The sequence below is a fragment of the Limulus polyphemus genome, unplaced genomic scaffold (genome assembly GCF_000517525.1).
Source record: "Limulus polyphemus unplaced genomic scaffold, Limulus_polyphemus-2.1.2 Scaffold242, whole genome shotgun sequence".
Classification (NCBI taxonomy): domain Eukaryota; kingdom Metazoa; phylum Arthropoda; class Merostomata; order Xiphosura; family Limulidae; genus Limulus; species Limulus polyphemus.
Window position 1 is genome coordinate 181,501 of NW_013665852.1, and position 17,963 is coordinate 199,463.

A 17,963-nucleotide genomic window follows, 5' to 3' on the forward strand; every position below is an offset into this window, starting at 1 on the left:
TTTTTTTTTGTGGATGACAGTTACCCCTACTTTTTTATACTAATGGTGGTAATGCACTAAATAATTTTTATTTAATTAAATAATGCACCAAAGAACATAAAATAATAACATGCAAAAAGTATACAATTACATCCAAGCTAGCTGTTGTCATTCAGTGGGAACCAAAGTTGCATTTCAAGTAAAATTGGTGATTATCTGATCAGAACACTATGTAATAGAATACATCAATTGATAGATGAAAACCCTAGTTTTCTACTGGTTATAGAAAATATATAGTTAAACGTAAGGGAGAGCTATTAACAAATCCTGAAAGAGAGGATTTGACAGGTGGGTGTGGCAAGAGGGGTCTGATTTTCTATTTGATGGCTCTGTAACCGAACAATGATGATTTTATAGCGAGTAATTTATGTTAAATTTTGTACTTATTGGAGGGGTGATAAATAACATAGAAAAGAGGGGATGCCTCAAGAAAATATGTCAGATTTCTATCACTAGGGGAAATTCAGGATTTTTTTAAATATTGCCTTATAAAATTAAGAACGTAAAATTTATATACTATTAAGATATGGATTATTAGCTATGATTTTATGCTATACTAATTGGTATAACTAGGAAAAAGTAGATTAAATCTTGTAACATGCTCAGTAAAGGATGCCCATTGCAGAAAGAGTTAAAAAATCTGATCTTCTGTGTACGACAGATTTATAATATGTACTAAAAGCTTACTAACTTTTGTGAAGATACACTTTGTAAATTCAGAATTACAGTAAACATTACTATTTAAAGTTTTACAGAAATGAGATTGGTCTAATGGATAAATGCTGTGCCTATAAAGCTAAGCATATATAAGAAAATCCCCATTCTCGTTGCAAGTAAGCCAGCATGGCCAGGTGGTGAAAGTCTGTGTTTTGACGTGTAAGTTGGAATCTGACTTATGTTGATTAACTATGTCAAATAAAATACTTTTTAAATATGTAAAATACTCTTTGGCCTCAAATACCTAAGAAAAAAAAATCAAAACAAATGGTCAGAAAATAAGTAATCATTTTTAACCTTACAATTTGCTAATAAGCATAAAATATCTTGTAGAACATCCAAAAATTCATGGGTTTGACCTTCAACATGAATTCCATCTTTGAAGTCAGAACCATGATTTTTCCCATGTTTTATAAGCTATAAGTTGGATTCGAATATTCAATTTTCACAACAAAACACACCGGCTTTCATTACCAGACCACACTGGTTTACTTGCGGAATTTTCCTATATATAGATGGTTAATGGTAAAAGTCCCTAAATTTAGGGTCCAATTTTGCCACAAAAACACCATATGATGAAGAAAAAATTGTTTGGGGATACAAATTCAGAGTATAAAAATATACATTGGTGAAATATCAGTCTGGGCATTTTGGGCTGTGATAATTGCTGAGGTACCTGTGTTAATAGTTATTCAATATTAACTTTTTTTTTGAAAGTACAAAATTTTATTTACATACAGATTGGAAATATGCTCTTTGTAAATGTCTTCATCATAAAATTAAACTGTATAATATGACACACAGGTTGATAAGTTTTGAAATATACATTCAGATGAAAAGCCTTACAAGAACCAAATTTAAACTCAATAGCCCCTGTTGTGTTTTATCTCTTCCTGTGTCCTCTTTAGAATTCAGTTTTTTGTAAAGAAGCTTCATTGATGTTTCCTTGCAGATAAATAAAATCATCTACATTAGTAAGGAGAGTTTTCTGAAAAGATTGTTTTATGGAATGTGGCTTGAAACAGTGGTAAAGCCTCAAAACTAACTTTTTGTTAAAGAGATTATTTTTCAAGAATCATACTGCTTCATTGTACATTTGTTGCTAATGTCAAATACTTAGAACAGTAGGTAGGATGTCATGAGAGTATTTGTCTTGCTAGCTTGCATTTCACTGTAAAAACGATATTGAGAATTGGAGCAAATTATCATTTACTGGGCAATGTAATAAGGATGGGAAAAAGTATATTGGTCACAAAATTTTGGACTTAAAACAATTCATAACCAAATTAAGCACTTTTTTTTTACTTGAATATATCATCCCAAGGAGATCTGATTTTTAGCTCCCAACATGAATTTTTAAATGATATTCTCTCAGTATCTTTACAAGTTTCCAAGTAGTGTGCATAGCTACCCACATGTAGTTCTCACACTTCATTGGTTAATTTCTGCAACTCATTGTACTTCCCACAAACAAAACCCAAAACTCTCAAGTAATTGGTTCCCTGTTGGAAGCAGTGAATTGATGGCCTTCTAACTTGGATGACTACCCCACAATCCATAAGGGATACTGCCTCAAGAGTTCTGACCGTGGTAGTTAACACCAACTTTTTCATAGCTTCCACTGTACTAAGAGGTTAGCATCATCAGTTCATGATTGTCAAATTCGTGGTTTACTTATACTGGGATTTTTCCTTCTACTAAGTGTCAGTATGATGGCTATGAACATCAGTTTTTCTCTATAGCTCTTTTGTTTTGCTCTAGCTAATTAGTTAACTGTACTTTGCCTATTTTAAGCTAGAACTAGGCAATTTTTCTTATGCCATCTTTCTTGTGTGAGCTTGAAGACCAGAATCTTTCTCTACTATTTTCCTCAATTTTTATTTAATTATCGTAGCAGTTGTATGAAATGTCTACTATTCCCAATTGCTTCAGTAATGTTAACTCTGATCCTCAACCAAAATCATTAGTAAATTCCCATACTACAAACTTGAAAATGTACCCCCCCCCCAAAAAAAATATCCTTTTGTCCATTTTTTTTGTTAAAAAAGATTGTACATTACTTTTTACAAGAGAAGTGTTGATACAGTCCACTAAAGTGAGCTTAAAACATTAGAAAAAGTTCACTTTTATGATTGGCTAATAACAATGTTTTAGTCATTAAACTTTTTTATCATGGACATAAATTTTGTATGGAGTTCAACTGAGTGTGAATGGCTGTGTGTGGTAACAGTACAGTATATGCAGCTCAGTTAATTACATTACCACATTTTTATTTTTTTTATATACAAGTTACAGCTTTTACAGTAAGTAAGATTTATTTTGAAAACAGGCACAGTGTTTCAATCACTGGTGCAATCATTCTCAAATACAAAAGTTTTAACAGTAAAAAACGTTTAGTATTTAAATCAGTATTCAACCAATGTAAAGAAATTGTCAAATATATATACATATACTTAATTAGTAAGTAAACTCAACATGAAACTATTACCACACATTGTATTGCACGATGTTTGTATGCATATACATATATATATATATATTGGAGGGTGGAAATTTGTAACAAAAACGATAGTATAGATGCTTACGACAATAAAGCTAACATGGTTGTTTCAACTTCTTACCGTTAAACCTTCGGTAGGAACTAAAACAATCAACTTTACAAAATTAAACTCAGAATTTTCACCATTCACATCACAGTTGAAACACTGATGCCCCTTTTGATTACGCATGTATAGGCCTAAGGCTAACGTTAGACAGACATGACCAATCAGGTTTAGGAAATACGGAAGACATAGCTACCATGAGGAAATCCACGAATTAAACAGGACATAATAGTGATAACTGAAAACAATTTTATGAAGTTTTGATCAGTACGAAACAGAATAACAAAAATAAAATAAGGCTAGCTTTGCCTCTATCCAGGTCAATACAAACTACGAGTCTGAATGACAATACATATCAACAGCATGTGTGTACATGTACAGCACTCAGACACTGTGTACTTATTAGGGTATAGTAATACATGTGAGAGTTCCAATGCAAGTCTAGTCTTATTGCAGGCTGTACTTGGCAGGCAGGCCAAACTGGTTAGAAGCAAAACATTGAATGTGATTGGCCAAGATCACTGTTCTGTTTAAAAGTTTTACAGATCATTGACTGTTTGTTTCTTTAAGATACTGTGTAACATTAGTAGAGTTTGGGCTTATTTTTTCCAATGTAATAAAACTTCCTGGGAAATAAGGCATCAAATATTAGTTGAATAAAGAGGCAAAATTGCCAACTAAACATTAATTGTACTTTTTGGAAGTAAATAAGATATAAAAACATCAAATTTCCAATAATTGAGTTATTTTTAGGGTCTTTGTACATCAGTATTGTCATAATTGGATCTTTTTTGAGGGTCTATGTTGTTCTTTCAGACAGTGAATGCAGCCTTCCACACAACATCTGATACATGTCAGATAGTCCAAAGGACAACCTGGAAATTTCCTTAAAATCAAGCCCTGTAATGTTATGAGTATCTGCTTGAGAAACTTTTTTGCTCATGTAATGCTATGGTTATTTTTGTCCAAGAATAATAATTTTTAAAGCTATTTATTGTACTGCATTGCCAAATTTTACTGAAATTATGTGGATTATCTTAAGCCCAAAGTTTGATAGTTTGTTTTACTTAATCATTGTTAATTTGGCTCAAAAATGTGAATGATATTTTTAAGTCAGGAGAGAAAGTTTATAGTTACAACTACTTCCTTAATGTATTTGTAATACTTAATTTTTTTAGATTTCATCATTTTGGTGTATTACAGGGTTTGAAAGTTTCATATTTTTTCATAATATGTAGGGTAAACCTGTTAGTAATCCGTCTAAACTGCTGGTGGATAGAGCCTTGAACCGATGGTATAGCTTGAAAATGCGTGCTGACAACACAAGCGTTATCACAGTTATGTTGGATCCCCCTGGACCTCCTAAAAGTGAGGTTCTACTTCGACAACGAATGATGCAGAGGTTACGACCCCGTGATGAACAAGCAGAGGTTGTTCCAGATAGCATGAGTAAGATTTGGAAACACAGCAGTTTCTTTAAAGCCATTTTTAATTACAAAAATATTCTGACAATACAAAAATTGTGATTTTTATTGACTTGTGGGAAAAGTTGGCATGACATACTACTCTTTTAACAGACAGCAGTTTTAACAGTTTTGTGCTATTTCCATGGTATAGGTGAATTTGATTGTTATTTGGCACTTTTTTTTACCACCTCTGTGCTTGAATGGAATTTTTACATGCTAGATTACATCTCATACCTATCCTTTTTGCTAAATCTGACTGATTATGCTGAAATAAGTTTATCTGAAATAGATTGATTGCTGAAATATATGCATTTTAAAGCTTACACTATCTAATATCTTTAGAAATATTGTTATCAAATAATACGTTTTTAATTTGTTGAATGTTTTAAAAGGTGTTTACAGAATCTTCAAATCTATTTTTGCCATACCTTACTGTACAATATAGAAAGCTTGGCTAATTATGAAATATTTTATCTACTAACAATGTTGTCAGTTTCAGATAATAATTTTGAACTAACCCTCTATTTTTTTATGTCCTCCACTACTGTTGGGGCATAAATATTGTATGGAATAATTTTACATTTATGCTCGTTACAACACTAGTGTAAAGAACTGATGAACAACTGGGTAAAATCATTAATTCCAAATGTAATCCTTACTTTTCTGCATTCAATAACTATTTCTCATGTTTCTGCTTTTTAGATTTCCCATCTATCACTGTTTTAATGTGAACTGCACTAGTGCATGATGTAATCATCATACAACATTATACCTTCACCAATAGGAGGGCAACACATCCTCCATGTGCAGTAGGTCCACAAAGAACTTGCACTCAAAATTAACTTCATTCTTTTCCTTGGCACTGTTATGAACAGACATGTTTCTTGAAGATTAGACTTGGTTCATTGTAGTGAGATTTGCACTGCCTTTATTTCTGTGTTTACTTTCATTCATTTTATTTTCCTTGATATTGAAATTTATTTCAACATACATTGCCTTTCAATTACTATGCAATATAGAAAACTCGAGAATTGTTTTAAATTCTCAAGTGATGGTGATTACTACCTCCTCCCAAGGTTCTGGTAAAATAGCTAACACTGTCCCCACTTTGTCTGTGACCAGTGGAGGCTCATGTGGATTTGTTAATACATTCATTGCTTCATTTCCCTGACCCTAGGTCAGGAATGATTCCCCCTCTGTCTGTACCTGGCAATGAAGACAATGATTTTGATTAGTTCTTTCCACCTGCTGGGATTGCACTGGGCTTCTCTTTACCTATAGAGGCCAGTGTTCCTTCTCCAAATCTTGGTTTCTCTGTTGTAGGGATCTTCTAGAACATGATGATCTTCTTTCTGCTGTTCATCTTTCCCATTCTTACCTCCATATGGCTCCTTTTCTTCACCTTGAAATATTTGGTGGTGTTTCTAACATCTTAGAGAGACTGTTTGAGGCCACCTGACACCAGTCCTCCCTTATCTCTACAATCATCATGACTCCATGCACACATTCCTTGACCCTGTGAACTCTCCACCCTTCTCTTTACTTTTTTTCATTGTTCTCCCTCCTGTCGACTTGTTGTCACATGTCCTATCAGTGACTACCTTCCTTTCTACCTATTTGGCTCAGGCCCTGTGGGGACATGTCTGTTTTTGTTTGCAGACCTCTGGACCCCATTTACAGCTATATGGTTGTTCATTCCTGTTCTTACACAAGACTTTTCTCATCACTCTCTTCAGACTCCTTTTCTCTGGTCTTCAATGTCTTGAGGCTGTAATAACAGATATCTTGGATGAGAGAGGGTCCTTTGTCCCTCTGCAGGCTTTTTTTTTTTCTGGTTGGTCATTCCTGTTCTTATACAAAGCTTTTCCCAGATCTTCTTGTCTCTTCCTCTTTTGTTTCCTTTTCCCCCTACTTCTGGTCTTTGATGTCTCGAGGCTGCAATATTGGATATTTTGGATGAGAGAGCCAGTGAGAGTGTCCTTTGTACTTTTCCAGGCTTTTATACTCATCTTTTTATTGTTCTGTAGAAGACCAGGGAATAGTGTCCCATCATCAACTTTTCTTCTCTCAACCACTGTCTAGTGGTTCCTCAGTTTAAGATGGAGGGGTTTCTTCCTCTCCATTGGTCCTTTCCTCTGGACTGTGGATGACGCCTTGTATGTCTTTCTACATATTCCAAATGATCAGTCATTCACACTCTCTATGTTGACTCAGATAATCCCAGTCCTGTATATGTATGTCTAGACAATTAAGTATGTTTACTTGCCTTATTGACACATAAGTTTAAAAGTTTCTGGCTGAATGCAGTAGAAACAAGTAATAAATTTTTCAACCCTGGACGGGTGCTACGCCCACCTTCAGTACATATACTTGAGCTTTATAACTTACATGTAGTTGCTACATATACATGTTTATACTTATTTTGAAATTGGTGCTCAGGTGTCGGCAACATGTAGATGTAACTGACTGTAGTATTGTTAGCTGCTTTATCCATGATAGCACTTACATTTTTTCTTAGCTAAACATGTTATAGTTAGAGAGATGGTTAAATTGTATTTAGATCCTACTTTTATATCTTAGCTAATTATGTATTATTTATGTTTTAAAATGCATAACTGAAATGTTTAAAAATTTTTTAAATATACATCATACTTTGCATCAGTTCTCAAGGCTTAAGATCTTTCACAAGGGGAAGATAATTTTGCCTGAAGGCTTGTACATCTATGCTGAAGATACTGTGTTTACACCCCAAGGGCACCACCAACTTGTGCCGAGATGAGTATTGAAAGGTGAAGGACAGGAAAGGAAAATAAAACATTAAAAATTATCTATATGTGAAAAGGAAAAAAACCCTAAAATCATGAATTTAACAAAAGGAAACTCTTTAAAGATATTCTACATTAAAAAGTATGTATTTTTTCTATTTCCTAGTTTTAATTATATCGTTGCATTGTACGTTGATGATAATAGCTACAATTAGTGATATGACAGAGAAAATTATAAATAAAATATAAAAATTTACCTTAAAAAACTTTTGATATTCATTTGGGAGATTCAAGAGGTTATGAAAATGAAATATGAAACTATAAGATGAGGAAAAAAATTTTTTATTTAAAATGAAAATCGCTTTGCACTCTATCTATTAAGAGTTTGAGTGCAAATAATTACAATAGATAAATAACATATTTTTAGTAGAAATAGTTAATTAAAATAATGTAATTCTTTGTGTACAACATACTTATAATCTTAAACAGAATTTTAACACTTTTTATTGAGAATATGTTAAAAAATCTCAGAGTTAAAGTATGTATTGTTGCACAAGTGAAATTCTATATAGCCCCCTGCAAATTGCAGGTACCCATACCAAAAGGGTTATTACATAAACATTTGGCTTCTTCTCACCTCTTGTTCAAAAGCCTCTTTTTTTTAGCCATGTCACTTCTCCAAGACGCTGCTCATCTGGGTTGGATGGTCAAACTTTCCAAGTTGTTCCTCACTCAGACCCAATATTTGGTCCACCTTGGAATCATTTTTTATTCTTGCCTCCATTGGATTCAATCTTCCTCCCATTCATTTGCAAAACATATAGTGTCTAGTCTCCTCAATTCTTGTCTCTCCTATACTTTCTGTGCACAAGATTCTGTCTGTTTTGGGGCACTTTAGTGTCCCTCATACATCTTGTCCCTTTAGGCCATGCTCAAATGAGACTTCTTCAATGGATTTTGAGCCATCAGTTGGGCCATTTCTCTGGATGATTCCATGATCTCCGAGGTTTGATTTCATTTGGAGTGTACTTTCCACATCAATGTTCTGGAACTTTTGACTTCCCATTGGGCATATTCTTCTGTTGAGGACTGGTGATCACATGGTTATGATCTACTCTGATAATTCTGTGGTTGTTTCCTCTCTTAATCATTAGGGTGGGACTCACTCCAAGGACCTTTGCTTCTGTAAGTTGGACTTTCTGGTTTGGGTCCACTCAAGTTGGGTTTGTTTAACTACCTGTCATGTCCTTGGGGCTTTGAACTTGGATTAGATTATCTCTCTTGACTGGGCAGGATTATTCCTTTGGAATGATCACTCCATCCTCAGATCTTTCATTGAATCTGTTCCCAGTTGGGCATGCCAGTGATTGATACTTATGCCACTACTTTCAATTCCAAACTTTTTCCCTTCCCCAGTACCTCTGCTGTGGATGTCCTCAGTTATGACTGGCCTTATCTCATAAATCTTCCTTTCACCCAAGAGTGTCTTCACTTGTGGGATTTGTCCAGTCCCTTGCTCATTAGTTATGTTTCCCTAACTGCATAGCCCTTCTTTTATCTTGTTTGTGTTATTTTCTACTTTCTTTGTCTATCAATAATAATGGTGTGTGTTTCACTGCTGGTTCATCCACCATGCTCACCTACCTTTCAGCCTTCTTTCCCTCATTGTTCGACCATAGATTGTCAGTTTCTACTGTAGCAGGCTATCGAGTGACTTTGTTGATTGCCTTTTGACTTTTTTGCTGTGGTTCCATCTTTTCCTTCCCTGTTCTTTCCACCTTTTTCCTCATTCATCACTCCATTATCCATTTTCTTTGCCTGTGGTTCTACATGCTCTTAAACAGACCCTGTTTGAACTATGGGCCTCATGCTCATAATACCATCTCTCTCTCTCTCAAAACCTATTTTCTTCTTCTTACTTTTTGGTCATCACATATCTTATCTTTATGCATTGGATGCCTTCTGTACTTGGTTTCACAGATTGTCCTTGATTTTGTTCCTTGACTACTTGTCTCCCATTACCTGTCACTATCTGTCAGTTTTGTCTCCCTCTGGATATTGTCTTCCTTCATTCACCATTTGCCAGTCTAGTTACCATCAGATGGTTACGTACCTTATTTACTTCCTTACCCATTTCTACTCTCCTATGATTCACTTCTCAGAATTCATCCAGTGGCAGATGTTAACATACAGGGTATAATTACTACCCTAAATCCACATTGAATCAGGGGAAACAGAAACTGTTAAACCCATCTGCGCTGGCTCTTAAAGTGTCCTCTGTTGAGATGGGGTTTTCTGCCAGACCACACCTTCCATGGACTATCATTGAAAAAAGCTAGCACCAGTGGAACTAATTACAATATTGAAGGTATTTTTATTTAAACTTTCTTTTATGTAACTGCCATGTTATCCATATGGTTATGGCTTGTACCCATTTGGCTTACTTCTTGTATGGAGACACAGTTCAACAATTCTTACAATAACTCTGAGTTTGCTTAACATATCTTCACAACAATTGGTAAGATTTTGTTAAAGATTACAATTATTGTCTACACAAAGAATGAGATCATTTTAGTTTACTATTTTCATTAAAGCTTGTAATTTTCTTATTATAATTACTTATGCTCAGACTCTGAATATTTCAAGTATTATCATCAACATATTGTGCAGTGAAATAATTAAAATTAATAATAGAAAAAATGTACATACTTTTTAATTTTTTGTCAAATAATCTTAAAAGATCTTTCGGTTATATTCTTAATTACAAGTTTTTACATTTTCATGTAGTTTACTTTGAATGTTTTATTTTCCTTTATCATTATTAGTTATTGTGACACACATTAACGGGCATCTTCAAGCAACATAACAATATCATCAGCAGAGATTCTTTAGCCTTCGTCAGAATGTTGGGACACTTGCGTACTAAACTAAGCCTCATGAACCGAAGCAATTTGGCTTCTATTTAAAAAAATTATTAAACCTTTCTAATATGCATTTTAAAACATAATTAATACATAATTAACTAAAATATAAAACTAAAACCTATATACAGCTTAATTGTCTATTTAACTAACATACTTATATAGTGAGAAACATTACAAAGTGCTAGAAAGGATATACGGGGCAACAGTACAGAGAGTGGATTCAAGGATTTGTATGGAATTCTGTGCACCAATTTGAAAATAACCAATGGAAAATTGTAGTGTAAAATTAGCTCTTTCTATTGGTTATAAACATTTAGAGAAATATATAGTTTAGAGTGCAAAATCATATGATTATGTGTAAAAAGTGAGCATGGCTTCAGTCAAGAGTTCCCCCTAGAGAGTTATTTTTCCTTTCTTAAAACTTGACCTAGGAATTTGAAGGGAGGATGTATAAGCAGAGCATTTAACCTAGTTGCAGTCAATACATTAAGATACAAGGTACAAGAAGAATTACTTAAGACTGAAAGGCTTATAAATGCTTGTGAGTCACAGGAAAATGAAACTGAAGATTAAGATATTTTTTAAGAGTTTCTTTTGAAATAAAGGAATTAAAACATTGAATTATAATGAACATTATAATGCTAATATCATTGACATGCATTGATAGTAAAGTTACTTAATTAAATTTTGAATGTAACTCAGTAAAACCTTGTGATATGTGCTGAAAGGGGACATGTAGCCATAGGGATATTAGAAACCAACTAGTAATTTGTTGCAAAAAAAAAATTTTAGAAAAAGTGTTTAAAAAATAACCAATGGAATGATGGATCTCTCTGGTATTTTGTGATATGCTTCATATGACACGTACATAATTTATATCATTAGCTGATGCTAATTCATTAATTAACATTGTTCTGAATCACACCTACTTTGGGAATTTACGTACCCTCCTTCCTTGAGATATCTAATTATGATGCAAAAACAACTTAAAGTAGTGTTTGGGTAATCTAAAACCTTTTTATCTGAAATGTAACATTCATGTGTATTTTGTTTTATACAACTGTGTTTTAGATGATATTAGTGATTCACCTCTTGCTTGGAACTAATATAATGAAAGTGTACATAAACCACTAGTGAATACTGTTCCTAATGTAATATGTGGTTTTAACATTTTTTTTCTGTGGTGAAGTACTCTGTTAAGTTTACTTAAAATTAAGTTTGGCTATCATAAATAAAAGAAAAATATTTGGAATTAAAATAGAAGCATTCTTTATATAGATAGTTACCTTAATTATTCAGCAATTTGAAATGGAGGTAAAAATTAGACATATAATTCTATGGACAGGTATAAATCATAAATTATGTATTTTTTATCATGACTAATAATTAAAGTTTTAGCAAACTTAACAACTAGAAATTTTTAGAATCATGCAGAATAAATTAGCTTAGATTACTTTTTAAATTCAAATTATAATTCAAATTTTAGTATTATACATTAGCTAATTTCTTAATTTAAAAGTAAATAAAAAACACCTAATTATCGATTTTTGTGTGTCATGTGGTATGTTGAATGCAGCACTGGTTCAAATTAGATGTTTGTGATGTCCAAGTAAAGTCTATAATTTTGTAGGAATTAGGAACTCAAATTACCGATATTGGCAAGCTAGAATATAAAATAAGAACATCCTATCTTTTCTATTTGCTGAGATATTGCTACGTTTACTGAATCAAACACAGTGGCCCCATCCACATCTTTCCATTTTTGGAAACACATCCTTATGTACACATACTTCTCTCTCTCTATGACATGGAATAACCAATCAAAAGCTCAGAATATCCCCTAGTGGCTTTCTCAGTCATTCTGAAGTATTAGGGTGCCAATCTCATTCTTTTGTAACAAGATTTCAAACTAGTAAGGCAAGTATTAAGTGAGCTCAAAATTTAATATTTTTTAGACCCAAATATAGCTTAGTTACCAAGCTTGATAAACTGTAGTGGGATTGATATAGTAATATGTGATTTTTTGGTTATTTCCAATGTATATAAAACCTAAAAAAATTATTTCATTTCACATCCTCCATGTGCAAAATTTGATAAGGTTTAGCAACATAGGCAGCAAACAAGTACATAGTTCGTATCTTGAAGAGATAATTGTTTGCTATACTTCTTTATTTACTATTCTGTGTTTTAAGAAAAATATGTTTAAGAACTTATTTATAAACAGCAATAATCTATATACATATATAATGTATTATAACTGGAATGTGACTGTATTTTACAAAATACTAGTCCACTAAAACAGAGCCAAGACAGGTCACTTTGTAAAAGCCAGTTTTATACTCATGGATACAGTAACATGAGTGCACGTGCACAGTGTCATTGCAACTTCTGTAATGTTAGCTTGGCATGGCTGGAAGGTCAATATAATAAAAATAATAAATATATATGTATAATATTATGAGATTTAAGCTATTTAGACTAAACATCTGTGTTTTCATGTTATAATTTGTAGTCATTCTAGAATGAAAGAGGCATAATTTATATTCATTTCCTAATTTTTTATGCTGGTTACGAGATTGGTCAAATCTACCAAACTCATACAGAGATTTGTTAGTGAAAATAACAGATAAAATATAAAGTTTTTTCTTAAGAAACATTTGATAATTTTTGGATGTTATAAAGATTTTGCATTGGAAATTTGAAAATTTTCTGATGCAAAAAAAACTATTTACAATCTTAAAATGAAAATTACTTTGCATGTTGGATAGGTAACATATGAAAAGAAAAAAAAGGCACGAGAAAAACATTGCTTAACAAACCTTAAGACTTAATAAAAAAATTGATATTTTGCACATGAAAGCATTGTAATGTTTACTGATAATCTGCCAAATTTAGTTAACATTTGCTTACTAATTTAAAAATTATAGCATGAAAACTATAACAAGCACAAAATGGTTACGAGGTCAGTCCTAGGAACCAAGCCCATGCTGAAAGAGTTAAAGTATAAGGTATCATGTACGATGCAATATGTAATGTAATAAGTAATGGATCTGTTGGAATTCTGAATACAAATTATTAGTTCTTTATAAATTGGTGTAACTTGTAAAATGGATATAGTTTTTTTATCATTACAAGTTGTGAGTAGCTGATGAATTCTAGTACTGCACACATGGGAATGAGGAGATAAAAAGTCACTAAGTTTATTTCAAAGTTACCATGAAATTTATTCTGGATGGAAATTTCTAGTATATGGTATGTTTTTAGAATTCACCAATACCAAAACGTTGGTTATTTTTCATTTGCTAAGGTATAATTATAATAGGTATGCTCAGTTTTAAAAGACTGTATTCTAAAACCTCTGTTTTTTCTTCAACTGAGCTTTGAAAATAAAATTTTTCACTTGCCTCTCTAGGTGATGACACAGCTGACATGAAAATCAAGAAACCTCCAGAGCATAATTCATTCAGGGATTTTACAGAAACCTCAGATTCTTTCCAAGATTCCAAATCATCATGTCTCCCAAGGCCTGTTGTTCTTTCGCCAAAAAAGGTGGTAGTTGTGAAGCATGAAAGATCTGATGCATCCAAAAACAATTCTAATCCAAACATAAGACTTAATGCTGGGTGGCCATCCCATCCTTTTAGTAGGACAAGCCCCACCCATGGTTGCTACAAGATAGGTTGTTCTTGTCAGATGCTCAGTTCAGTTGCAAAACATGTTTATCCCTCAGCAAATGAAGCTCGTCCTCCTGGTAGCTCTTTGAACAACATACTGGAAATTGTGGACAAGAAGTTGAAAGCATTTGCTAACAAAGATGAAAACTCAAAGACCCTTGCAGAGCATGATAATGAAGAATCTTGGAAACCTTTACCAGAAAAGCCATCTAACCCTTCCCTTGCTGACTCAGTCAAAAATAGCAGAGCTGTAGGAAATCCTCCTGCAGATAACCAGGTGGAGACAAACCCTAGCACAGACAGCATGGTTAAGTTGTGGATGGACACACATGACAAGCTTTCTGAACAACAAGAAAGCCATGCAGGCAGTGCCCATTGTAGACCAATTGCCACGACCATTATTGGAATGAAAAGGAAATTATCTGCTGAAGAAAGCCATAAATTTATACCTCTGAAACACCTCAGGCCTCATAACAGAGCACACTCATGGACAGGAGAACCTCTGTCTAGTTGCAAAATGATAAACAGAAACATATACTTGCATTCCACAAGGACACGTCTACGCATTCGCAAGATCAAAGTATAAAATCAATAACAAAGGGACTCCTGTACCTGGTTGCCTTTAATAACATTTATCTCATTCAATGAAGAAAACCAGTAAGTAGTGATGTTATGGCAGATATAATACTTATTAATTATTTAATTTTTTTTATGAGCACAAACCATCAGAATTATATTTTGTTAAAACTTTTAAACAAGAATATTTTTAATGAATTAGAAATATGTCATTACCAACCTGCTAACAGTTACAATCAGAAAAATATATTTAAAGACAGTTATTTTTTCTTTCTTTCTCTGAAATGGCTGTTAAATACTTATAATTTGTACATAAAATGGGGTTAGATGGATGTGAGAATGTATTGAAAGATGTTTAGGAATTTTAAACAGTATAATTAATTTAGTAATCTGTGAATGTCTATTTATTAGTTGTTGTTTTTTGTAATATTTAAATAATTCTAAGGTAATTAATATTCTGAACTTTCATGTCATTACTTTCAATTATTAAATAGAAAAACATTTTTAACAGTTTTTAGTTTAACATTTTGTGAAGAACCTACTAAACTGAATGATTAATTCAAAAATACAATAACAGAAACCTTTACAATTAAGAAGTTTTGATTTTAATTTTTGAGATGTTTCAAACCATAGTATTTGGTCATTGTCTGATACTGTGATGACTCAATACTATGGGGTCAGAATGTTGGAATTGTTAAAATAAGAAGTTGCTTACTGTAAAAGTTAGTTATTGTATTTTAGAATTAATTTTTAATTTAGTAATGCTGGTAAGCCGATTTATAATTTCTTTTTTATGTATTTTGAATTGAAGAAATAAGATAACTGTACATAGATAGATATATAAATGCATAAAAAGGCATGAATTTTGGTATGGCTCTTTTAAAATGATTATACATATAGTGTGTCAGTCCAGAGTTCAGTTCTATCCGACTGTTGTAAATATTTCACACAATCATCTGAAGAACAATTGTGTATTATCATTCGATTTTAGGAGCAATAAAATACTTCCTCCAAAAACTTTGGTCTTTCTAAAGTGTTAAATATTTGACTCAATGATGGCACATTCTTCACACAAATTAGTTTTCTCTTACCTCTTCTTATCATCTCTCTTTGATGTACCTTTTAGAGCATTTAAAGACAGAGGCTTGTCCAAAAATAGTAATGGTCAGAACTCTATTTATATAAGCCATTTGATACAACATTTGTATCCCAGCTGGCCTTAAGAGCTGTGGATTGAGGAAAATGTGTTCTTGGCAATGGATAAGACATATTTAGTGAGGTTAGAATATTATTATTATACAATTTTCTAATTCTGGAAAATTCCTAAGGACTACATTAAGAATGTAGTGCTTAAAAAGGTAATAAGCCTAATATTAATGTCTTGTGACAAATATAATTGTAATAATTCCTTCCCAGCTTGTTAAAGGTGTACACGACAAAACTTATGAACATGTAAAAGAATACTAGACAGTATAGTTGCAATAGGGTAATGATAATGAATAAATCTTTCATCACTTCTAAATGAATGCATAAGCTTTAAGAGTTTAGTGCGTGATTTTTGGCATTAGGCACTGCAGGCAGTAGTGTACGTATGCCCCCATAATTACGAGGAGCCCCAAAGGGCCTGATAAATTTAAGAATTGTCAAAAGGGGAAAACATACAATTTAATTTGTTTGAACTAAAGGATGGTTGCACTATTCTGTTAGGTTAATGATATCGATCAGCCAGAATCATTACTATAATTATAGGGAAATAAATGTAGGGAGCTCAATTAATTCTTATTTGGGAGGCCCCAATTTGTATATTAATTATAAATTAACTACTTGGATACAATATGTAGGTGTTATGGTTGAAAATTCAGATTTTGAGCAAGCATGTGTTTAAAAAAGTGCAAGTTTTGAAAGGCTAGCTGGCCACTGAATTAATTATTTTAATGTTTTTCTAAACTTAGCCTGTATCATTAACTTCTCACACAAAAGCTTGTGATGTTTTTATGTTTATAAAGTTGTTTGTTGTTAATTATTTTGAAGTTTTAACATTATTTATAATGGATTTAAAACACAAAATTCTGAAAAATCAAAAATGAAAGATTTCTTTGGTATTATTGTTTTTTAAACATTTCTTATAATACTCCGATTTCCACCTTATGAATCATTTTAATATCTACAAATGGACATCTAATATTACTATCATGACAAGTTTTCTTCAGTTTCTTGCCAAGTAGTAAACGTTGTACTGTCTGTTTATCTAGGATCAGTGTGAATTTATTTTCACTGAGTTATATATTGTCACACTATAACAACACTGAGAAGAATCTTTTATAGTTTTATCACATGAAAAATAAGGGCAATTATGTTTTAATTGAGAATTAGTTTATTTAATAACTTGTGTATTAAATTCAGATATTTCAGTTCTTTGTAACAATGCTATACTATTTTCTTTAACACCAATATTTAAATGAAGAGTGATAAATATCCCAGTTATCTGTAACAATCCTATACTTTTTCTCAACTCTGATTAGTTGTACAGCACACCTTACTATACTAGGGAAAATTGTTATAAATTAGTAACCTAAAAATATTCTCGAACCTAAATCCAATCCATAGGCTATTTGCTCATAAAAGTGAAATCACATGTAGTTGTTGTAAAGTGATAGTGAGTACAGAAAACAATCATTAGCAATGACAGAGAAAAGGAGTGTACAAGATGTTGATCATTTTGCAAAGTTGAATCTTTTGTGAAATACAAATAAATCAGATATATGGGAACATTTCAGCTATTTGGAAGACCATCATAATGAATATGTATGAAATAGTACTGAAATTTAGTGGCATTATTACAAACATATGAAACTATTTACAACTTCTTCACAATATTGCATTTAAAGAGATGCATCAAAGCATTGAGGTTAAAATCCTAGCAACAATGACTTTTAACTGAATCACCATCTTCATCATAGTCATCAAGTACTAGCGACATTAGTTACAGTACTGCAAGTTCAACATCTATACAACAATAACTGAAATTATACAAGAGTCTTTAGCAGCTAAAACTAAGTATCCTAAGGAGAACATGAATCAGAAAAAGGTTACAGAGGTATTAGTAAACTACATAGCTAAGGCATTCATTGCAACCTGTGGAAGAACCTGGAACTGTAATTTTGCTTGAATCTCTAAATCTGTAATACTAAGTGCCTTC

At 32.4% G+C, this 17,963-nt stretch overlaps 1 protein-coding gene across 1 annotated transcript in view; it reads left to right on the plus strand.

The window, feature by feature from the left end:
* LOC106478700 overlaps positions 1-15,781 on the plus strand; it is a 21,911-nt gene extending 6,130 nt beyond the window's left edge. Inside the window, exons 5-6 of the mRNA XM_022382350.1 lie at positions 4,598-4,808; positions 13,927-15,781. Of these exons, the coding sequence (XP_022238058.1) occupies positions 4,598-4,808; positions 13,927-14,774 (1,059 nt within the window). The 3' untranslated portion in view covers positions 14,775-15,781. The remainder of the gene's footprint in view (positions 1-4,597; positions 4,809-13,926) is intronic.
* The last annotated feature ends 2,182 nt before the right edge of the window (positions 15,782-17,963 follow it).